The 24,592-nt window shown below is 37.3% G+C and overlaps 1 protein-coding gene across 4 annotated transcripts in view; it reads left to right on the forward strand.

Moving 5' to 3' along the window:
* PALLD (palladin, cytoskeletal associated protein) overlaps positions 1-24,592 on the forward strand; it is a 490,519-nt gene that overhangs the window by 207,647 nt on the left and 258,280 nt on the right. For all 4 annotated transcript variants that reach the window (XM_007496142.3, XM_007496140.3, XM_001365702.4 and 1 more), the window contains exons 5-8: positions 1,283-1,388; positions 4,390-4,464; positions 7,451-7,592; positions 7,961-7,984. In XM_007496142.3, the coding sequence (XP_007496204.1) occupies positions 1,283-1,388; positions 4,390-4,464; positions 7,451-7,592; positions 7,961-7,984 (347 nt within the window). The remainder of the gene's footprint in view (positions 1-1,282; positions 1,389-4,389; positions 4,465-7,450; positions 7,593-7,960; positions 7,985-24,592) is intronic.

Consider the following 24,592-nt stretch of genomic DNA (forward strand, 5'->3'; position numbering starts at 1 on the left):
TGATGATCAACTGTTAATGACTTAGCTATTCTTAGCAATAGAAAAATCCAAGACAATTCCAAAGGATTCATGATGAAAAAGGTATCCACCTCCAGAGAAAGAACTGATGGGGTCAAATGCATATTGAATTGAAACACACTATTTTTTTTTACTTTTTTATGTGTTTTCCTTCACAACATGACTAATATGGAGATAAGTTTTGCATGATTGCAAATATATGACATCTATTGAATTGCTTACTTCTCAGTGAAGGAATGAGGAAAGGGAGAAGGGAAACAATTTGGAATTCAAAACTTTTAAAAACAAATGTTAAAATTCTTACTTTTATTTTGAAAAATAAGATATAAAGTCTACCATCCATTAAAACCATTTCAAATCTGTATAAATAGATACAGATTGACTTCAATAGTCTCTACCTGTCTTATTTAGGGAGAGAGGGAAGAAATCATGAAATCATGAAAAGATTTTCATAAAAACTACTGTATTATCCAGAGTTCAAATATAAAAATAAATCTTGAAAGCTATCAATAAAGAAGCAACCAATATAACCATTTCCCAGCTCTAATAAAGAAGGGCAGCGTGGTGTAAAGTGTTAAAACTAGAGCCAAGAAGACTTGATTTCCTGCTTCATAATTTCCTATCAATATGACCTTTGGCAAGTTATTTAATATCTGTTTCACTTCCCTCATCTATCAAATTAGAATAATACCTGAAGCATCTACCTCAATGGGTGCTTGTGAGGCTAAAATGAAATAACTTTTATGACATCTTGTATAAGCTTCAAAGTGCTACATAAATATAAGATTCTTTTATGTGAGAAAAGAAAAAAAAGATTCTCAAAAAAATGTCATCTTTACAAAATTAGCAGTTGGAACAATGACCAGCTGTTGGAAGATTTAGAAGAACAAATCAAAACTCTGAAACCAAACTCTAATTCCAAACATTTGCTTGCTGATGAAGTTTGGAATTCTGCCAGGTGTTCTCTTATCCTTTAGGATTTACAAGTCAAATAAGTCTTCTTTTGAGAATGCTTGAGTGGTTTCTCCAATGTGAGTCTCTTGTATTAGAAGTCTACAGTAATCCACTCAATATTTATACCAAGAACTGAATATTAAAATTTGATTGGCAGTCTCCCATTTCTTTCCATTTTCAATGTTCAAATTGGAATCTAAGCTTATGCCAGTATATCACCAGCAAAGATGAGTTTCAGAAAGACATGTTTTGATGCAGTGAATTGTTGTAAAAAGATTTATGCCTGAAAGTTTGTTTTCCCATATTCCAGAGCCCAAAAGAAAACAACCTCGGTGTCCTTAACAATAGGAACATCTTCCCCAAAGACTGGAGTGACTACAGCTGTGATTCAGCCCATTTCTGTTCCCGTTCAGCAGGTATATCTTCTCTGTAAACATAGCCTGTAAGAAATTATAAATAGTCATTCTATTGCTCTATTTAAAATGTACTGGGATTTAGTAACAATGAATGCATATCTAGATCTGGTACCTACTCTTAGCATGCTTACAGTCTAAGTGGAAATGAGTAAAGAAGAGAACCAAACACACCCTGGAAATTAAATATGTAGCACAATGAATAGCAACAATAAGCAAAAGGGAAATAATGTTCCTTTCTTTCAGCCCTTTTAATACCTAGACATGCCACACATTCTTCACCATTTCTTCTTATTCTCCATTGGGAACTCCTCTTCCAAACCTGAAGAACTGGAATCCATTCCTAAAGAAACACTTTTGCAAAGAACAAATAGCATTTAGTTTAATCTAACAAATAGAAACCAACTACAAATACACATGAACATTTTCCCCATCCTTCAAAAGGAGCTGCCCATACAACTACAAACAATTTCTCCTTACATTAATTTGTACATTTTTACTAGAGCTGAAACTAGAGTAAGGCTATCAAGATTTTGACTCAAGTATCTAACATCCAGGAAGATATATTTTCTTCCCGGGGAAGTCAACTGGCTTTGTTCCTCATGGAGATCAGTGTTCCCACCCATCACTTTACAGTCTTCCATGATCCTACTTCATATATTATAACCTTGTGCCCTTCCCCACCTCTAACCTAGATGCCTTTCTCCTGAAGTCTTGCCTTCATTATCATGTCTATAGGTTTATGGTGACTACATGGAGGTTGTTCTCTCTCCAAAGAACTGCATCCACTGTTAGATTTTCCTCCCTGCCACAACCACTACTCTCATCTGTGATGGGACTCAATTCTCCATATCCCTCTCTCTCACTATCTACCCTTCTTTCCCTTTCTGACCTCTCTTCCTCAAAGAATCCCTAGTTACAATTCTAACTTTTATTCCATTTCATTACTTTGCAAGTATACCTTTTTAAAGGGAGAGAAAAAGGATAAACTGTTTATAACTATAGCCAATCTAAGAGATAGTATTTGTATCTTTTTAAAGTAATCATTATTTTAAAAGGATTAGACAATTTTAAAATCTAAGTGTCAGAATACCATGATGATATATATCCCTTTTAAAGATGACCTACCATTTCTTTCAAAAGGTTTCTCTACCTTCTCTTAAGTCATGAAGTCATTCCTAAGTCATGGGTTTGTCTTTTATTCTATTCAAGTCATTGTCATTTACTGAGAACTCATAAGGTGCTCAGTGGTTATGATCTATGACATGCAAGATTTGCAGATTACAAGATTTCTTCCTCAAACTTACAATCTATGCATACATTTGGTTTTACTAGCAAGGACTCAAAATTTCATTTACTAACTAATATGTTGATTGAAAAGATTCAAAATAGAAGTTAGCCCCAAACTCCCACACAGGAATCAATATGGAACATTGGAAAGAGTCCTGAATTTGGAGTCATAGGACCTGAGTTGTCCTCTCAGCTCTGCTTCTTATGACTCATGTACCTTATTTTCCTCATTTAGGAGAGTTTGGACTAGGAGAATCTTTGGTGAGAAAACTCTCTACCAATGCATACCAGCAACAGATTTGCAGCTTAGGGTCTTAGAGATTTCCCTGTTTTATCAAATAAAGATAATAATTAATATTATTATTATTGGGATTTATGCAACACTAAAGTTTCCAAAGTATTTTATATATAGTAGACTCTCACAATATTCTTTTGAACTAGTCACTAATATTTTCATCACTTTACAGATAAAGATTTAGTGCCCAAGTAGTTAAGAGACATGCCCAAAGTTATACAGTGTATCCCAAAAGACTTAGTGCAGTTGGAAACTATTGCTATTAAAGCCACATAGAACAATGAAAAGCAATAGCTACCTTCTTTCTTTCCTCCCTTCCTCTCTTCATCCTTCCCAGATTTCATTCTTTCCTCCCTTAATCACTTCCTCTCTTCTTTCCTTCTTCCTTTCTTTCCTCTTCATTTCTCCTTTCTCCCTTCTCTTCTTTTCTTCCTTCCCCCTTTTCTTCTTTCCTTCCTTTATCCCTCCCTTCATCCCTTCTTTCCATCTTTGTTTCCTTCTTTCCCAAAAATCTTATTGAAGTTAGAAGTTTTAATAATTTCCAACTTCACCAAGACTTTTGGGCCACCCTGTGCAGAATCTAAGACAGAAGTCTAGCCCAGGTTGCCCTGACATATAGACCATTTTTTTTCCTTTCAACATCTTGTTTCAAAGCTCCACTGAATTCTGTTGCCTTCATCTATGTGACCCCCTGATATATTTAGCTATACATCCTAAATAAATTAATATATAAATAAGGTTTAAGAATACATAAGTAGCACAGATGATCCCAAATCTAGATTCTGAGAAAGTTAGGCTAGTACAAACTACATACCAGTTTTTAGTTTTTCTTTTCAACAAATTCAGAAATCAGACCATTTTTCCTGGTGTAATTGGCATTCAATGGTAGTTGTGATGCCTTCTTTCCTTAAGCGACAATAACAAAAGCCTTTTCTCTATTTCCTGCCTCTAATACTGACTAAATATGACAGAGAACATTAAATTTCAAATCATTAAATGTAAACTAATTAACTCTCCTTTCTAATGCCAATGTAATGAACTTAATTATTTTAATAACCACCTTCAGATACTACTTGAATATATATGTACATAGAATATCATATATTCCAAAACTATGAAAATATAATTCTTGCAGGATTCCAGACACAGAATCCTTTCAGAAATAGCTTTTAAAACAAAATTCCCCCAAGGAGAGATATTTTACTATAAATATCATCTTGATTGGTAGAGTATAAGAGATACACAATAGGGAAGAGGTACTAGGATTGAGACTTAGAGCAGCTCAGGAGTATCTGATATTTCTTTCAGCGGGCTAGATTGCCTGATGAAAGTAATTCCTTCCTCTTCACCTCCTCCCCACTCAACTTTTTAACTACATCTGTATGTCATATTTTGATCCATGTTATTTTGGTTTTTCAGGTTCAAAGTCCCACTTCATATCTCTGCCGACTTGATGGAGCCAATTCTGCCTATACACCACCCAATTTTACAAAGGTCTGAAATCTGCCATGCCTATTCTATTTGTTTTAGTCCCTGGTACAAGTGGGATATAGGTTTTAAAAGCAAAATAAACAGCTCTATAGTATCTTAGTAGGACACTGCTAATTGTATCTACTACTGACCCTTTGTAGCTAAGTCAACCAATATTTATTGAACACCTACTATGCACACACAACTCCATCAAGTACTGTGTGTACAACAAGAAGAGGAAGAAATATTTCCCATGTAAGTGGGGAGAATAAATCATATGAGAGAAAATATAAAAAAACAATGGGGCACCAAAGGACTTGTAACTAAAAGGAATCTCAGGCACCTAGTACAACCCCCTCCTATTACAGATGAGGAAACTGAGGGCAAATGAAGTTGTCTAACATACCCTTGATCACACAGATAATAAGAAACAAAGAAAATTCAAACCAATCTAAAGTTTCTAGATCCAAATCCAGGACTATTTTCAATGAGATCCTGCCTATGAATCGTGTGGCAAATTATTTAGCACAGACTATAAGTACTAAAGGAATTTTAGAAAAATAGCTATTGGTTAAAGAAACCAGTTCCCTGTTGTAAAACATGATCACTATGCACTGTTTAGGATTCAGCTACTCCCAAGGGAGAAAATAATCATCTCTCATCACTCAAGAAAATATGCATGCCAGTCAATGCTGAGTCAGTTTTGTGGTCCTTTGAGCCGCCAGAGGGATGTTATTCCTTCCCGAATCAGTCTGGAAACCTTGGCTCCTGGTCCTCCACAAATTCTTACTGCTCTACAAGCCTTACCAACTAGCCTTAAGCATTTGGATATGTCTTATGCCAGAAAGAAAAACCATTTCCCCTACCAAGGAGGCTAATTGTTGACCAATATTTTGACTGCCTCAATGCCTTGGAATCTAGAATAGATGAATTCATGATTTATGGGATTTGTGTCTTTTAATGAAGCATCTTCCAAGTAAAACAAATATTTAGCTCTTTAAAATAATCTCAAAAGATTATTTAGTGCTTCAAATGGCTCAAAAAGTTTAATTATTTACCTATTACATACAATCTACAATAAATCTACGCTTGTAGAGATCTAAACCTACCTCCTTATCTTGCAGATGAGAAGTGTTAAGGGACCAAAGGTAACAAGTAGAAGAAAAGGACTATAACCCAAGGTTCTGTCATACTGAAGACAGAAACATCCTCTCTACTATACTAGGCTGCCCTGTCCCCCAAACATAAAATTGAATGGTACCAAAAGGTTGTCCATTACAAACAGAATGTATTACCATAAGTGGGAAGATGGGTAGAGATGAGGAATAGAAAGACAGCAGATATAATCAGTCAACTTAACAATGAATCTATAGTCAGCTTTAAAAAAAAAAAGAAAGAAGGCTGAAACTTCAGGACTGTTTTGTTTTTTTTAAACTGGACCTGATACAGTAAGAATCATTAGAAAAAAAGAGTAAAACATCCAGGTGATATCTCTCTGTTACTAAATTGCAGCAATCAAAAGTTTGATTCCTATATAACTGTCCTTGTGTATCTCTGTTCCCTTGTTTGTATGTGTTTCGGGGAAAATCTATATTATAAATTGTTGTGATTCTTGAGGAATAGCATATACTGAAGGTTTGGGCAATGACAATATTGGCACATGGTTATCTGCCAACTTCATCATTGGCAAATCTGAGTCTTCCATAACCCTGTCCTAGAGGTTGCAAGATTCTGATGGTCAGTGGTTTTTAGAAACTTTATTTGTTTCTATAAATGCACTGTTGTGTATTACCAGAAACAGTTACTGAGACTGCATTCTTTCGCTGAGAAGACTCACAAATGGACCTACATTTCCAAAGATCTCATCAGGCTTTCCCCACCACCACAACTTACTCTTTCCCAGATTTAACATTCTGGAGTTGTTATTCAAAAGTTGTTATTCGTAGAGGGCTTATAGAGCTAAAGAGACAGTTTCTGTCTACAGGAAGTCTTTTCACCATTGCACGTAAATAGGAGTGCAAAACACGATACAAAGTGTCATCCAGTTAGTGTGTATACAACATCCATCCCCAAAATTATTGTTTACCTTTTAATGGCTCCTCATATTTCACTGGCCTTCATCAGGTACAATAGCCTGCTGCCCAGACTGAGTAATAAAACTAAAAGTTTAAGTAGGTTCCAATGTATTAACTAAGAGTTTCAGATTTTCTTTAAGTTGTTAGCTAAACCTAGAGACAGATAAGTAAGGGGGAAAGATACATTTTTGATACCTTTGGATTTTTTATATCAAATGCAAAAGATCTGCCTTTTCATTGTACCTCCAGAAATAAGTTCCTTTCTTATCTAATATGGTTTTCTAAAACTTCTTTATGGTAATCCCACAATGTACTATTGCCTTACTAAAACCTTGAAAACAAAAGTATAACCAAATTATTCTTTTTGTCAAGAAGCCTAAGATGGGGAGGAGGGGGGTAAAAGGATAGGGATTGCATGCTTAGGGGAGAAGGAGGAAAGATGAGGAGAAAGAAAAAGAATTTTGCCTGTTAAAAACCTAAACTGACTTCTCTGTGGTGTAAACTCTATATTTAGTTTTTATGGGAATCTGTGTTAACTCTGAATGCATTCATTCTAGAAAGAGGTTTGCATTCCAGTTGCTTAGAGACCTGAAGAGCAACTAGGATAGAAAGGAATAATTAGAAAGATAAAGATTGATTTAATAAATTGTGTTTTGCAAAATGCAGTAAAAGTTATAAGGCTAGAATAGATATACTTTTTCTTGATTTACAGTATTCTAAAACCATTTGAAAAAAGCACTTTACCAATATAATTAAATTGGTGATTAGAAAAATCTAAAGATCTGCTTATTCAATTTCCACTTGAGTTGCCAGTTATTATTTTGTGAGCTTTTTAAAAAATTTTTTCTATAAGTATTGTAATTGCTTCTTTTGTTCTGTTTAATTGAGGGGGGAAGGACAAAAGTTTGATTGGGAACATTTCCTTAAAATGTCAGGAACTGCAAAACATAACAGCCTCAGAGGGACAAGTGGTTGTCCTTGAGTGCCGGGTCAGAGGAGCACCCCCATTGCAAGTCACATGGTTTCGAGAAGGCATCGAAATTCAGGATTCTCCAGACTTTCGGATTCTACAGAAAAGTAAGTGAAAGGGAACTGCTTGAGGTACATGAGAGGTTGTGATTTTTCCAGGGTACCATAACTAGTACATATCAAGGGAAAGGTTTATACATATGTATTTGAGTCAGGAGATGCACCAAAAAAGATTAAGACTAAGTTCTAACTATAGTAGTTGCAGAACAATTGCTGATATGCATCTTCTTCTCCAATATAGGAAGGAAGGAAGCAAGCAAGCAAGCAAGGAAGGGGGGAAAAGGGAATGGGGAGAGAGAGAAAGAGGGGGGGGCTCTTAAGTAGTGTAAAGTTCATCAAAGGTTGGGAGCTTAATATGAATATAGCCTATTCTAATAGTTTTTATCCTCTTACTTTTTCCCTGATGTGGCAACCAGAACCTCGATCCACAGCTGAGCCTGGTAAGAATTATTTTCCTAAACTGTCTTTCCACACTCAATAGTTCTTTGTATCTGTGCTGAAGACATGAGGAAAACAATGTTTCTGCTGCACATGAGTAATGTGAAACCCCTTAAAGACAATCTCATTATCAGGGGGTTTGTACACTGTGTTTTATATCAACTGTGTTATTTGTTGGGGTTTTTAAAAAGTCTCTTTTGGACAAAGGGGACAGGAAATCCAACAACTTAACAGTGTTAAAATTTCTCAAAAAATAATCTTCATATTCAAAAAGCCAATTAAGCTAATGATAGCAAAAAAGGTCCTCCTAAAATTCCTGCACAAAATTTCTATGACATGGTTACAGAAACCCAAACCACTAAGTGCTAGTCTCCTCAAGGCAGTTCTGTTTCTCCAATGTAAGCAGAGCTGTTAGGACCAGGCTGTGAGCTCTCAGTACATATTTCCATAAACTCTTACCATTCCACAGTCATGAAAAAGCTTTTTGCCATAGGATTCCCTCTGATCCTTTAGGCCATTAGAAGTCAGGGGTAGTCATTCTGTAGCATTTGGTTCAGAAGCTTAGATATTGATCCGGATGGCTAACCCACAACAGATCGCTTAGCCCTTTGGGATAAAAACCTCTCAGAAAAAGTGGGACGACTACCTTAAAGTTCCAAGAGCATGTGTATACTTCATTTTTGCCTCCTTCCCTTACAATTTCACTTTCTCAACTTTACCCTCTCTCCTGCCCTCACCAATTGTGTGTATGAGTGTACAGCTATATCTGCACCTCAGTTTCTTCCTCAGACTTCAAGGTTTATTGTAGACAAGGGCAGCTCAGATGCCTTTTACAGCAAGTGCCTAAAATGCTAACAGCTGAGCACTGTGTTTTGTAAAACTCATAGCCTCAACGCATCAGAAAGTAACCATTAAAGCATGCTGAGCAATGTCCTTAGGGGGAAAAAAACTGGAATTGATAAGTTTGCTCATCCTTAAACCCAACTAGAGCAGATCTTCCCACTATGTGTCAGTCACCACATCAAGCAATACTGCTACTTTATGAAATTATATAAATATACAGAACTTCAAATCATGGCATTACACAATTTCTACTCTATGAACCTAACTGCCAGGATACCATCTACTCCATGATCCATGATCTAATATGGAAATCCTATGAGTGAAGTCATATAGGCATCTTTTATATAGAATTTGTAATGGCTTTTAAATGAACTCTTAAAGTTAGATAAATTCCAGAGTAGAAGCCAAATACTCCTATTGTCCCCTGGGGGATTGCTTTAATAGGAAAAAGGGTGGAGGAACAGAATTAGCTAGGATTTTATGTTCTTTTGTTGTCTATGTATGAAAAAAACAACTAAAATGTTTGACCCAACAGAACTGCTACTGGAAGTAATTAAGTCAACTCTTGATATTGCATTTTAGATTCTTAACAGAGCCACGTGTTTACTTTTTTTTCATAAAATTATTATACTTAGTAACCACCTCTGCTTTGTAAGTGTTCTGAGAACACTTCTTGATGATGTGTGAACTTGGCTCAAAAATTGCAAAGCAACAGTTGACAAACTCAAATTACTCATTTAAATTTCAAACCTTGGTTTCAATCGATGTCATTGTTTTGAAATTGAAAACAATCAGAAAACTAGGTACAAAACAGCAGATTTGGGAGAGAAGAGCAGAATACTCTGACAACAAGATATGAGACAAACCGCATAAAAGTATACTTGTAGGAATCTGGGACTAATTGAACAAATGGACCCAAGGAATCATGACCAATAGAGATTTGTGAGATTCCAGGAAGTGACGCAATGCTGTGCCCTTCAGTCAACAAGTCTAGTGCCCACTGAGTGTCAGAGACTGTGGAGGGCCCTGCTGATACAAATACATACAGCTGAACAAGCTCTATTTGGAACAGCCAACATTCTACTTTCTTTTCAACAGTTTAATCAGTGACTTGGATTCACCCATATATGCCATTTGGGTTTTCATGTTTGTAGATACCAAATAGAACAGTAGATGCAATATATTCAATTATAGAATTGGATTCCCAAAGAATATTGACAGGTGAGAATAATGGACCGAAACCAATGAGATGGCATTAATATTATGAATATGTTAATGTAATTGATATTATGTAATTCGTATTGAAAAAAATAATGCAAAGGTTTAAGATGAGGAAACATGACTGAATTAAAAATTCATATTAAAAAGAATGGTGATTTAGTGGAACAGAAGTTCAATATAAGTCAGGAGTGAGACTGAAAACTTGGCAGCCAGAAAGCTAATGCATTTCTAGGTTGCATCAGCAAGAGGATAGTGTTAAGAATGAAGGAAGTTAAGTTATAATTCTGGTGCCAAGGTCAGGCTACATCTGGAGTGTTATGCATAGGTCCGGTTGCCACATTTTAGAAAGGCCATTTGATAATGGAAAGATCATCCAAAGAAGGGCAACAAGGATGGTGAGTGGATTTAAAAACATACCATGTGAGGAGCAGCTGACAGAACTGAAAATATTTAGACTGGAAAAGGAGAAGAATTAAAAGGTCCATGAATGCTGGTTTCAAGGTTTGAAAGACTGAAGAGATAGAAGAGTGATAAGCTTTATTATATTTGGCTCAAGACACTCTCAGAACTGGAAACACTGGAGGAGAATTTGCAGGGAACCACGTTTTGAGTCAAAAAAAAGAAAAAAACTTCTTATCCAGTAGAGCTATCCCAAAATGAAATAGGGTGCCTTAGGAAATAGTGTTTTTTATGACAAAGGGTTTCCAAGCAGACTCTTGTCAGGAATGTTGAAGAGGGAATTTTCCATAGAGGTGCAAAGTCAACCAGAAAGCCTCAGAAATTATCAGCTCTAAGACTATTCAGCAGTTCATAGAGAAAGATGCTAGAGAGAGCTTTATATGAAAGATGATACCTACTTATATTGAGCAACTCACTTGAGGAAAGGCTCCTGAAGCTTGTGTATTTCAATGCAATCAGCATGGAAGAGATCAATAGCCTGTCTTCCAGAAGCTGCTTCCATCCAAGGAATTGCTTCAGTGTGAAATTACACAATAACATAGAAAAGGACAGATCACAAAAGGCATAAAGAAGCTAGAAAACACAGTGGAAAGATATCCAGGCCTGGAGCCTGGAGCCATTTGTTCAAATTTAGCCTCAGATACTCAGGCAATGCTTAGCTGTGTGACCCTGGGCAAGTCACTTAATCTTGGTTGTCTAGCCCTTGCAATTCTTCTGACTTAGAATTGATGCTAAGACAGAAGGTAAGGGAGGAAGGAAGAGAGAGAGAGAGAGAGAGAGAGAGAGAGAGAGAGAGAGAGAGAGAGAGAGAGGAGAGAGAGAGAGAGAGAGAGAGAGAGAGAGAGAGAGAGAGAGAGAGAGAGAGAGAGAGAAAGGAAGGAAGGAAGGAAGGAAGGAAGGAAGGAAGGAAGGAAGGAAGGAAGGAAGGAAGGAAGGAAGGAAGGAAGGAAGGAAGGAAGGAAGGAAGGAAGGAAGGAAGGAAGAAAGGAAGGAAGGAAGGAAGGAAGGAAGGAAGGAAGGAAGGAAGGAAGGAAGGAAGAAAAAAGAAAGGAAGAAGAAAAAAGAAAGGAAGGAAGGAAGGAAGGAAGGAAGGAAGGAAGGAAGGAAGGAAGGAAGGAAGGAAGGAAGGAAGGAAGGAAGGAAAGACGGACGGAAGGAAGGAAGGAAGGAAGGAAGGAAGGAAGGAAGGAAGGACGGAAAGGAAGGAAGGAAAAAGCATACAAGCAATAATTTTTTAGAAATCTATAAAATTGTTTTCTCATGTGTCTCTCTTGCATCTTTTACTTCTTTTCTACTCACATTAGTCACCCAGTTCCAACTTTTGTAATGGCCTCCTAACTAGTTCTATGAATGATCTCTCCACTCTCTTCAATCCTTTCACCTCTCCACCTGAGGCAAAACAACTGATTATTTAGCAACTCTACCCTAATATTTTCATTGAATTCCCATTGCCTACTAGGAAAAAAAAAAAGTATCAACTGCTGATTCTGATATTCAAGGCTCTCCAGAATTTGGAAGTTCTAAGTCTCTAGCCTCATCTCTACTATACCTCTTCTCAATGACTCTCTACTCCAGCCAGACTGGATGATTCTTCACCTCCTTTCCTATGCTGCTGTCTCCTGTCTAAGTACCTTTGCTTATGCTTTCAGATCTAGAAAAGATTCCTTCCCTTCCCCACCCAATCCTAAATGTCCCTCTTTTTTTTTTTGAAAGGTCCAACTGTCCTGCCATCTCTTCCTCCTAATTCTCTGACATCTTCCTTACCCTTATCTCCACCATAGCTGAAAGTCCTCCTCTCACATTTTTCTTTATCTGGACTTTTCCTTGAACCTGTCACTTTCTTCCCCATATCCTAGTGATTTGTGTATATCTTTCCCTTTCTTAGATTTTAAAAGTCCTTTATGGGCCTTATCAAGATCTATATCATATCTTTGAATTCCAAGTCACCAAGGAATAGCTCCCCCAGTCTTTTATTTAAGTAGGTGAAGAATAAGTGCTTGTTGAATTGTATCAAATTATTGAATTTTGTAATTCTTCCCTCCCCATTGATGCTATACTTTCTTGCTCAAGCTTTTTATTCTTATTTGGTCTCAAAACATTTCAGAGAGAATTCTTTCTTTCAACAATTATCCATTTAAGCCATAGTAATAATAAGATCTCAAAAATTAACAATATTTATTACTAAATATTTGGTGCTAAATAAATATATTTGGTGCTAAAAATAATTGGGGCACTTTTAAATTTTATTATTTATTTTCCCAAGTAACATGTAAAAACAATTTTAACTTTCATTTTTTACAATTTTGAATTCAAAATTCTTTCCCATCTTCTCTTCCCTCTTCTTGAGAAGTCAAACAATTTGATAAAGTTTATACATGTACAGCCATGCTAAACAAATTTCCATATTCATTATGTTGAAAAGAAAACATACAAAAAAGTTTAAAAGTTTAGAAAATAAAGTTTTAAAAAGTTTAAAAGACAATTCTTCAATCTGTATTCAGATTCTATCAATTTTTCACTAGAGGTGGATAGCATTTTTCATCATAGAAATATTTAGAATCAAAAGGGATTTAAATACAAAATGCCTCATTCTGACTTTAGTTATTGTCCATATGTAATAATTTAGCATACTTCCCAAATTGGTACTTCCTGTTTTATGCTGAATTATCTAATGCTCCTAAAGGTAAAATAAAGGGGCAACTAGGTGGCATAGTGGATAGAGCACCAGACCTGGAGTCAGAAAGACCTGGGTTCAAATCTGGCCTCAGAAACTTCCTAGCTGGGTGACCTTGGGCAAGTCATTTAACCCTATTTGCCTAGTCCTTGCCCTACTGTTTTAGAATTGTTACTAAGACAAAAAAGATTTTTTAAGGTGCTTTAAAAAATGAGGAAGTAAAATATTACACTCAGTGGTAAAGATGTGGCATTAATCAATTAACAAGCATTGATTAAGTGTCTACTGTATTCCATATTCTGGAAGTATAAAGACAAAAAATTAAACAGTCCTTGCCTAATTTAAGGAATTTACATTCTAATAGTGGAGATATCATGTGTATAAATGAGAAGAAAATTCATAAGAAGAAAAAAAATTAAAAGATAATGATATGCATTATGACATGGCAAATGTTGCCCAATGTCTTCAGAATAACCCAGATATGAATACAAATATATATTTAAGAAATATCCCCAGCATTCTGTACAAAAACTTAAGATATGTTTTAACCATGTAGTCAAATATTTCCTTCTCCTACTCTGTCAACCAAAAACAAATAAAGATGATATTGATATGTTTCATTTATTTAAATCATCTGATGACCTACATACAATGGGGAATTCTGTGTCTTATAGAATATAATATTGTCTAAATATATTTCCAAGAATAGGATCTCTTGTAAGTTACATCCTAGCTGCATGGAGAAAAGGAAAAGAGAGAAAACTGGAAGCTGATAAATTAGGAAAGCCTAGGCCAATGTTGTTTTTAACAAGTTGAAATGGAGATAGCTGGGTGGCTCAGTGCATTGGGATCCAAGTCTACAGCTTTGGTCTACATTCAAATCTGGCCTCAGACACTTCCTAGCTGTGTGACCCTGGGCAAGTCACTTAACCCCCATTGCCCAGCCCTTACTACTCTTCTGCCTTGGACCCAATACACAGTATTGATTCTAAGTCAGAAAGTAAAGGTTTAAAAAAATACAAATTGAAATGTAGACAGCTTTAAGAATTACATAAAAGTTTTACCATTTAGATTTTGTTTCTTCCACGTTTTCATTCTCTGTGTGTCTGTCTGTCTCTCTGCCTCTGTACGTCTATCTGTCTATCTGTCTCTGTCTGTCTCTCTTTGTCTCTCTCTCTGTTTCTCTCTGTCTGTCTGTCTGTCTTTTCTTCCCTATACTCTAGTGCACAGATTGTTATAAACTTCTAGATATTCTAATATCCCTTGATTGAAATTCACTGGTGCCATGATGCAGCCTCCATAGGTTAACACATGTGGACAAAGGATAGTAAAACCAAAGTTCCTCCCCATGAGCTCATGAAGCATCAATATGATATGGAAACAGGTTTTTTCTTGTCAGTGCTGTATTGTATCTGTCTAATGGGTTTTACACTCCCTTCTCTGTCTAGACGGAAGTCAGCTCGCATCACAAATCTTTCCAACTGTTTTGTGAATTAATAGCTAGTCAGCTTTCTTGAGTCCAACATCCGTTTGTCAGATTACCTGCTCTGGGCTGCTGCCTTGACATTATGACTTCATACTGATTGAATCCTTCAAAGAACAGCCTACTTCGGGGGGAGGAATAAGGCGAGCGGCTCACTTGCCAGCTGTTGATGCCTTGGCTATTACTCAGCTGTCTGGATGCAGCCACAAACTGTATTGAGTTACTACATCGCCATTGTCTAAGGGCATACAAGAAGAAGAAGAATGTCAAAAATAACTTTTCCTAGCTAGCCAGAGAACCATACACATGCAAGCATCGTGTCTCCTGCTTCCAACAGAGCTCCCTGGAGGCTGGTTGCTGCTTGCCTTGGGCCTCACTGAGTAGACTCGCTTGCAACTGGAAATCATCATATAACCTAATTATGCGGTGGGCAAATTGTACTGAGCAAGCAAATGTCAGCGCACTGAGTTTGTGTTGGGAAAAGGAAAAGATCACCAGTCACTCTGGTGCACCCCTAGTGTTGTCTCTCGAGTTCACTGGGCAGTGTCACATATTGGAAAGGATGCTGACTCTGGAGTTAGAGGACCTGGCAAATATGACCTCAGACACTAACTCTGGAACATTGGGCAATTCAGATCCTCTCCCTGGGCTTCACAGCTTCTCCCCTCTGTAAAACACAAGGGTTGGACTAAATGTCTTCTAAGGTCTCTTCTGGTGCTGGATAGATATATGATCCTAATACTTGGGCGGCTCCACTTTATGTTAAACTATGGATCTCTATTCTTTAGACCTAGAAGAGAGAATCCTAAATTTGGAATCCGGGAACCTCAGGTTCTATCTCAGCTCCAAAATTCAAGTACTCAGTGATCTTGGGGCAGTCACTTAACCACTTGATGCCTAATTATCTTTATTTGTAAAAAGAAATGATGAGAAAACTTTTCCTGCCTACCCCCTCAGAGCTGATACAGAGAAAGCATTTTGGAAACCTCAAAAGTATATTTACTATGAGTGACTATTATTATTGGAATGACTCATATTAGCAACAGTCATAAGCTGAATCCCAAGTTTAGCAAGAGGGATGCTAAGAGGATGCAATTATCAAAAATATTTATTGAATCAGAGTACAAGAACTATTATTGCCTCAGTGTATTCTCTTGGGAATAAGTGGGAGATTTGCCTTGGGAGGGTAGTATGAGGGAGGGAGGGATTCTACAATAGAAAAAGCATTTGATTTGTAGTAAGGGAAACTTGGTTCAAATCCCAGCTCTGCCACTTACTGACTATGTGCCTCTAGGCAAATCAGTTAGCCCCTTTGACCTCAGTTTCATTAGCAGTCAAATATGAAGTCAGATTTGCTGAACTCTGAGCTCTAAATCTATGATCCTGTAAATATAATTTAGATAATAAAGTGATTATGAATAAAGTATTATGAAGTGCCCCAGATATTTTGTGCCAGATTTGAACAAGAGGAAGAGGGATCAAGCTGTTCTAAATTAGTTGGAGTTGTTCTTCTAGAGAAAGCACAACTTTAGAATGTTAGAGGCAAAAGCACCCTTAGAGATCATCTAGTCCAACTCCTTCATTTTACACATATGGAAAGAGGCACAAAGAAAATAAATAATTGGTATAATGTCTAACAGATAATAAAGAGTAGGACCAAGATCAGAAAATGAACTTTCTAACTCCTGCATTATGTCTCTTATTATAATTGGACCTTTTAGAAAGATAGGTAGGTTTTGGAGATGCATAGAGATGATGAAAACTAGATGAAAAGAAAAAAATGAACGTGTAAGGGGACATGAAATGAATAATGAATCATTAAGATCCTAGGCACGATAATGCTTAAAAGTATTTTAAAAGGGCTTTACATACAATCTTTCAAATAGTGTGGCATACAGCAGAGGACATTGACTTGAAGTTCTAACCTAGACACTTATTGGATTTGCAACCTACCTCAGCATGATCTCTGTAGGTCTTTTGAAAATTATCTCTATTTACCCATCACAGTTCCCACCATGTTGTAGAAGGGTTCAAGACACAAAAGGAGCATAGGTATCTACTCAGCAGAGGGTTTGTAAGGAAAGCATTTTGCAAATCTTTCTAAGTGTTCTAGAAATGAGATGTATTAGTACTATTTTAATTTTAAAAGTTTTTATGTGTGTGGAGAAAGAGAGAGAGAAGAAATAAGAAGAAGAAGAAGAAGAAGAAGAAGAAGAAGAAGAAGAAGAAGAAGAAGAAGAAGAAGAAGAAGAAGAAGAAGAAGAAGAAGAAGAAGAAGAAGAGAAGAAGAAGAAGAAGAGAAGAAGAAGAAGAAGAAGAAGAAGAAGAAGAAGAAGAAGAGAAGAAGAAGGAGGAGGAGGAGGAGGAGGAGGAGGAGGAGGAGGAGGAGGAGGAGGAGGAGGAGGAGGAGGAGGAGGAGGAGGAGGAGGAAGAGGAAGAGGAAGAGGAAGAGGAAGAGAAGAGGAAGAGGAAGAGGAAGAAGAGGAAGAGGAAGAGGAGGAAGAGGAAGAGGAAGAGGAAGAGGAAGAGGAAGAGGAAGAAGAAGAAGAAGAAGAAGAAGAAGAAGAAGAAGAAGAAGAAGAAGAAGAAGAAGAAGAAGAAGAAGAAGAAGAAGAAGAAGAAGAAGAAGAAGAAGAAGAAGAAGAAGAAGAAGAAGAAGAAGAAGGAGGAGGAGGAGGAGGAGGAGGAGGAGGAGGAGGAGGAGGAAGAAGCATGGAGAGGAGGGAGGGAGGGAGAGTGGGAGAGATTCAATGGGCCTATTTTAAAAGAATTGCTGAGTAAAAAGGTGTTTTTAAAAGTTAGTCATCATTTGCAAAGATAACACTTAAACTATCCCTTAAAATTCTAAAGGAATGATCATAGAAAAAAAGTCTAAATCAAGGATTCTTAAACTTGTTGTGTCGTGGACCCCCTTGGCCATCTGGCAAAAAACTATAGACCTTTCTCAGAATAGGGGTGTTTCTAAATGCTCATAATGTTGAATTTCAGTTAGAGATAGTAGAAATAAAAATATAGGTATATTTATTTTTTAAGTTCATAGATCTCTCTCTCCCTGGAATCTTTCTACAAACCCATTAGTGGTATGTGTACCCCAGGTTAAGAGTTACTCTTCTAATGAATACTTCTTGACAAAAACACAAGACAAAATGAAAACAGGGTGGTATGATGAATTTACACAATTCAACTGACATCTATTAACTATTTGTTATTTGCAATGCACTCTTAGATAATAGGAATAAAACTATAAAAATGCACCAGCCTAGAGGAGCTTACCTTCTACTAGCAGACTGCAACATAAAATGTACCCAAATGAGTTGATAGGGAGAATTACTAACAACTGAGGAAATCAGGAAAGACGATGTAGGAACTGGCACCCAAGCTATACTCTGAGGGACACTAGGGAGTCAATGAAGAACTCTCAAGGGAGGATTGAATTCCAGACATAGAGGTTATGGACAACCTATGCAAATGGATGGAGGTGGGAGTGGAATGTCACATGGCAGAAAGACTGACTAGAAGAGGTTGTGGAGAGCTAATGATACAAAGTATGGACTGGTGCTCCAGAATCTTTGAGTGGACATAGCTGAATCTCCAGAAAGCCTCTGAGTGACTTTCCATTTCCCATGTGACTGGGATTGTAGGGATTTCCAGGAGGGACCTAAATTCTATGAATGAAACAATAGGGGTACATTCATTCCTTATTCAAAGTGAAAAGATAGTAACTTGCAAGGTGTCCTAAAATCTTTGGACAATTTTAATCCATTAAAGCTATTATTTAAATATGAAGTTGTTAGAGCTTAAAACTACACAAAGACTTTAGAAATCCTGTATACAGAGACAGCTGGGTAGCACAGTGGATAGAATACTAGACCTGGAATCAAGAAGCCTGAGTTTAAATCTGGCCTCAGATAATGACTCTTTGTGTAACACTGAGTAAGTCATTTGACTTCTGTCTCCCTCAGTCTCCCCATCTATGACACTGAGATAATAATAGAAACTACAAGGGTTAATATAAGAATAAAACAAGCTAATATTTGTAAAACACTCTACAAACTTTCAAGCACTATATGATGAAGCTATTCATATCATATGCCTCTTTCCTTCAACTTTTCCTCATTTGACAAGCTTTTAGGTCCTCTTGCCATGATAGCCCCTCTTCAGAACATACTGTGGCTTTTTGATAGTCTTCTTTAGAACTGAACACAGCTCTCCAAATCAGCCAATTTACGTCCCATGATCCCCTGCTACCTTTCTCTAACAGGAGCTTAAGATTACATTCCCTTTGGAGCATCTATATCACTCAGGTGAATATTATGGTCAACCTTTGTCTTTTTCACAGGAACTACTGCTAAGTCAGGTCTCCCCCTTTCCGTAACTCGTTTACCTAATTTTATTTTTAGTCTAAAAGTAGAATTTCCTATTCTACTCTTATGATATATTCATAAGGTTGACTTTTATCTTGTTGCACTGAACCCAACATTTTGTTTTCCTGATGCCATGTTGGGAAAGAGAAGGTTCTGATTCTAAGAGGCAAAGGGCTTCAAGGATCAAGACAATGAGATATAAAGGATGTAGCACTCCTAGGCTTGCCTTTAACTCTAGAACTATGTGAACTTGGACTGTTCAAGCACAGTGTTTGTTGATGAATACCCTACTTTCTCTACTATAGCATGCTGTGGGATCATGAAGAATATAGGGAGAATATAGATCAGGAACACTTTGGTGATTCCTCCTCCTGGAGGATTGCTTAGGACACTGAGAGGATAAATGACTTGCCCATAATTATATAGTCATGGAAGAGAAACAGAACTTGAGCACAAAGATTCCTGACTCCAAGGCTAGTCCTTTATAACAATAATACTATTGATAATACATAACATTTTTATAGTACCTACTTTGTGCCAAGTCCTACACTAAGCATTTTACAATTGTCATCTCATCTGATTCTGACAACAACCCTAGGAGGTAGATGCTATTATTATCTCTATTTTCCAAACAAGAAAACTGAGGCAGAAAGATGTGAAGGGACTTGCCCAGGGTCACACAGCTAAGTGTCTAAGACTCAGATCTTCTGTGCTCAAACCACTAAACCACCCACCTGCCCTTTTATTGAATATTCCATGTAAACTTTCCTCATAGTTGCATGCCAGGACACAAAACTTGGGAATAAAGACACAAAAGTTCTTCATGTTACCTACGAAACCTAGTAAATTATGTGGTATTCGTATTTCTCAGAATTATAGGAGAATCTGAACAAAATGTTTTTGTTTTCATTCAGTAAAGTGTTAAATGTGTTCCAATCTTTAAATAGCATTTCAGAACTACCCTCCTAGAGATGCAGCTAGGATTAACTATCTGGGAGATAATTGAAAAGAAGCAAAAAATGCTACAAGACAAAAACAAAAATTTTCCCTACTTGTAACTATAACCAAAAACTGCAAAATGAGATGGACACTATTTTCCTTGGTAAATCTGCTATTCACAACTATTAAAAAGGCTGCTTTTATTAGAATCAGTTTTTCAGCCCAGATAATTAAGCCCTTCAGTTGAGTTGTTTTTCATGTACCCAACACTTTGTGACCCCATTTGGGATTTTCTTGGCAGAGATACTAGAGTGGTTTGCCATTTCCTTCTTTAGCTCGTTTTACAAATGAGGAAATGAGGCATACAGGATTAAGTGACTTTCCCAGGGTCACACAGCTAATAAGTGTCTGAGGCCAGATTTGAATTTAGGGAGATGAGTTTTCATGATTCTATCCACTGTATCACCTAGCAGTCCAATTGAACCCTAATGTTCCCCACCTCTCATTTGACAAATGGAGTTATTTCCTGATTTCCACAAATTCCCAGAATTTACAGATGCTTAAAAGGTATTTTATTGGAAGGAAATTAGTATCTCATCTCATTTCCTGAAAGTAGATAAACTTTGATACTTTTCCCATTGACGAAATGTGAACTTCATGAATAGTTTCAAGTTTTTATCAAAAGAAAATTATATGTAACTCTGTCAAGATATCACCATAGATTTTTGTTCTTGCCTTTTTTTAACCTTTTCAGTACTGCCTCTGTGAGTTGATCCTACACTATGTAAAAGATAATTCTAGTGTTCTGACCTAAACTATATTAATTATTTGGTCGCCATGGATATCCTAAATATTAAAAAAAGTACCCAAGTCAGCTGGAAATTTATGGTGATTTAATTAATATAGTGGAAAGAAAGTAATAAAAAGGAAGAAGGAAAGGGTATAGGAGTTCTCCTACCTGGCTTGTGCCTGGAGGAAGACCAGAGGCTCTAGGAAGGTAAGGTTTTGGAGAGTAAAGGAGGAATGAATCAGCCTGAACTCCAAGAGGGCTCAGCCAAGATGCCTGAACCTGAATCAGCTCAAGGGCAAACTCACCACCAAAACCCAGACAAATAGCTGCCACCAGGCCAAGACATCGGAACGCAGAGCACGCTGCCAGCCAGAGCTGCCTCTCCGGGGAAAGATAGCAAAGAGAGGAAGTGATGTGCCTTATATAGACAGTTTTATGTCACTTTCCTGTGTCTCATCTGTACCAATGATAGCTTAGCTTGACTTAGGACAGCTCAGGGGTCTGCCAGTTGTTTCTGCACATGTCTGTTGAAGACCATCTTCTTAGATATTTAATCCTTGAGTATGGGTGCAGACATTCCTGACCTTGTTAAACTAAGCAGGGTAGAGCAATGTAGAGTTCCCAAGACCTGATTCTGTTAGACCAAGTATCTCCATTGTTACAAATCAGGAAATAGCTAAATCAAATCTTCTAAAGTACGATCTGAGTAGGGTGGAGTAGTTTTAAAATTCACAACTAACAATGATAATAAGAACTCACATTTGTACTGTGGCTTAATTCTTTGCATATATTCTCTTTACTTTGTAATTGTGAATAAAGTCCTTCCCTTCTGTGGGAGTCACTCTTACCTAATATGTAAGATGAAGAGGTTCATCTGGGTACTCTGAGGTCCATTGTAACTATAAAAGTAGGATCCTATGATTGCCTTTGATCATCACAATGACCCTGTGAGACTGGCAAATATTATCACCTCCATTTTATAGAGAAGGAAACTGAGATTTAGGGGAAACCACCTTACTTTATACAATAAAAAAAAAGATGTGATTTGTAAAAGGGATCTTGTTCAGTCAAATTTTAAGTACAATGAGGAAGTTCAATATTTAAAACAATCCATTTTTATGTTCTTTTGGGGATACAACCCTTGTATAGAGTAATCACCATACTTTTCATTTCATATTTTTATATACTGTTTTCTGTATTACCTCTACCTCGAAATCTCCAACTTTGGATCTTTTAGTGTGTTTATTAGTTGAGGCTTGGAATATTTCCTGCTTTACTCAAGGTTGGCTAATGAGGAGATTGAAGGTGATCTTATTTGTTGTTATCCCAGAGCTGTTTGGGCTGAGCCAGATACTTATCTATGAAGTTATAATTGGGAAACAGTAAAATTTTCTCAGCTAGTTCCAGAGGTAGGAAAAAAAAGAAAATATTAAGCAATTAAAACTGCACAAGCATTTAAGACAGGAACCAATTAAAATGGACAAAGATTTTCTCAGGGAGTTCTTCCTCTAAATTGTTTGGCCAATGCTAGGAAGATTAATCAACCAATAAGCATTTATTGAGTGCTTACTATGTGTCAAGCACTATACTAAGGGATGGGATACAAAGAGAGACAAAACTCCAGTCTCTGTCCCTCAGGAAGCTCATAATAAAACAGGGGATCAACATTCAGGGAATGTGTATAATTTACAAACAGACACAAAGCAAGCTATATACAGGACAAATGGGAAATGATTGACAGATGAATAACAATAGAATTAAGAGGGTTTGGAAAGACTTCTTGTGGCAGATAGAATTTTAGTTGAGACTTAAAGAAAGCCAGGAAGTTCAGTATCTAGAGTGGAAAATGAGGAGCATTCCAGGTATGGGGGACAGCCAGAGAAGATGCCCAGAACTGAGATGGCTTTGGGTTGTTCTTTCAAGTGATGATCAAAGGCCTTATAGAGAGTATTTATGGCTTTCCCCCACAGGATCCTACAAGTGTATGCCAACTCAGACTCTATAAGGGAGGGAGAATAACTTTCTAGTACACAGAGATCCTGACAAGGGGAGAATATAGTTCTGTATAATGTGTCTATGTATGTATATATTTTCTTATAAGCAAAAGCAAATTCATTTACATTTCTCAAGGTAAGGAGCAATATAGCAGTTGAAGTTATAAAATTCTAAGAAGCAAAAAAAAAGGTTATTTCTTTACATAATAAGAGTCATGGAAACCACACAATAAAGAAACAATAAGAAGGAACAAAGAAGCCACAAAATCAGATATTATGAAATGAATCATGGTAGTCATAGTTTAAGGAGACCCACAGTAAAGGCTTACAAGTGATGAATTGGAAATGGATTTTTTTAAAAACCACCACTGTGATCACTCCATTTTCAGATCAATTATATTAAGCCAACCCAACCACTTTTTAAGGTGATCCCAATATTAAAATATCCCAGGTCTCTCACACACAAAAAAAGAGGGAAAATATATATACAACTAAGATAAATCACCTCAGAAGTTGATTGGCCATTAGTAGTAGCAATAAACATTTATCCTGTAGACATTCCAATTTTTAACTGCAGAAAATCCAGAATTGAATAATGGCACCTTTGCAATGGCAGTAGAGATATCTGTGCTCATGTTGCAAGGTGCCTTAGGTAGCAAATGCCTTATCCACTATCTGAGAACCTTCTCCTGGAGCTTAGTAATCATCTTAATCAAAACCTGGTCTGAGGGCAGGACAGCTAAGCTCTTGGCATGAAAGGAACTTAATAACAATAGGTCCCTATTGGAGAGAGGATAAGCACAACATGGCAGCATGGATTCATTAGTCAAGATGGGATCAGAAGCCACTTCTGGGAAGATTCATTCCCCTCCCCACACAACGTCACCATCCTGGAGCAAAGTCTCAATTGCCCTTTTGCTAGCTCTAGCTCCATTAAGAATCCTAAAACCTGGATGATTTTATTTAATCTGTAGTCAAGATGGCAGAGTAGAAGCAGGGAAGCTCAAAACCACCATGAGAATGTCCTCCAACCAATCTTAAAACAATACCACAAAAAGAATACAGGAATGAAAGGACCAACAAGGAGACAGAGTAAAGCAACTTTCAAGAAGAGAAAAGCCTAAAAGATGGTCAGAGAACATCTGGGGCACTGGGGTGGGCATAGCCAACAGGAAGCTACAAGAGCAAGCCAAGAGTGAGCTACACACCCCCACCCCACATCTACTGTGCCAGGTTCTGAACCTGAGCCCAAGGCAACATCCACACCCTGAGACCCTACCTGGGCAGATAGAGGTCCAAGCCAATGCAAACCCCTTGAGGTTTCAAGTTAACCTAAAGTGAGGTCCAAAATTCCAGCCCAAGGCAGTCTCTACTAAAGCAGCCTGATCTGTGTTGTCCCAGAACAAGGCCAGGAGTCTTAGCCATGGCCTGTGGCTGGAGTAGTTAGTGGACCCAAAGCCAAGCCCCCTGAGCCTCTTGTCAAAAGCTCAAGGACAGGGAAGACTGCTGTGTGCATGACTTGATCAAGTTCAGAGTAAAACCAAAAGCTTCACCAAACCTGAGGACATAATTTGAGCTGTGCCTGAGCCAATCAAGCCCACAGTGAGACCAAAAGTCTACACCCAATTCTGAGGTGATAATTTCTTCCATCAGCAGTATGGAGGGTTAATTCAATCAGCAGTGGGAGGTGGCTCTTAGAGCTCCCAGCCCTCAGACTGTCATACCATCTTGGTAGAACTGACACTGGCAGAAACCCAGAAATAAAGCTAAGAGTAGCATCAAGGAGGGACTGAAGCTTAAGAGAGTACCCTAGCCTCCCAGATAATAGAACCTACCTATAAAA

The sequence above is a fragment of the Monodelphis domestica genome, chromosome 6 (assembly GCF_027887165.1).
Source record: "Monodelphis domestica isolate mMonDom1 chromosome 6, mMonDom1.pri, whole genome shotgun sequence".
Taxonomy (NCBI): domain Eukaryota; kingdom Metazoa; phylum Chordata; class Mammalia; order Didelphimorphia; family Didelphidae; genus Monodelphis; species Monodelphis domestica.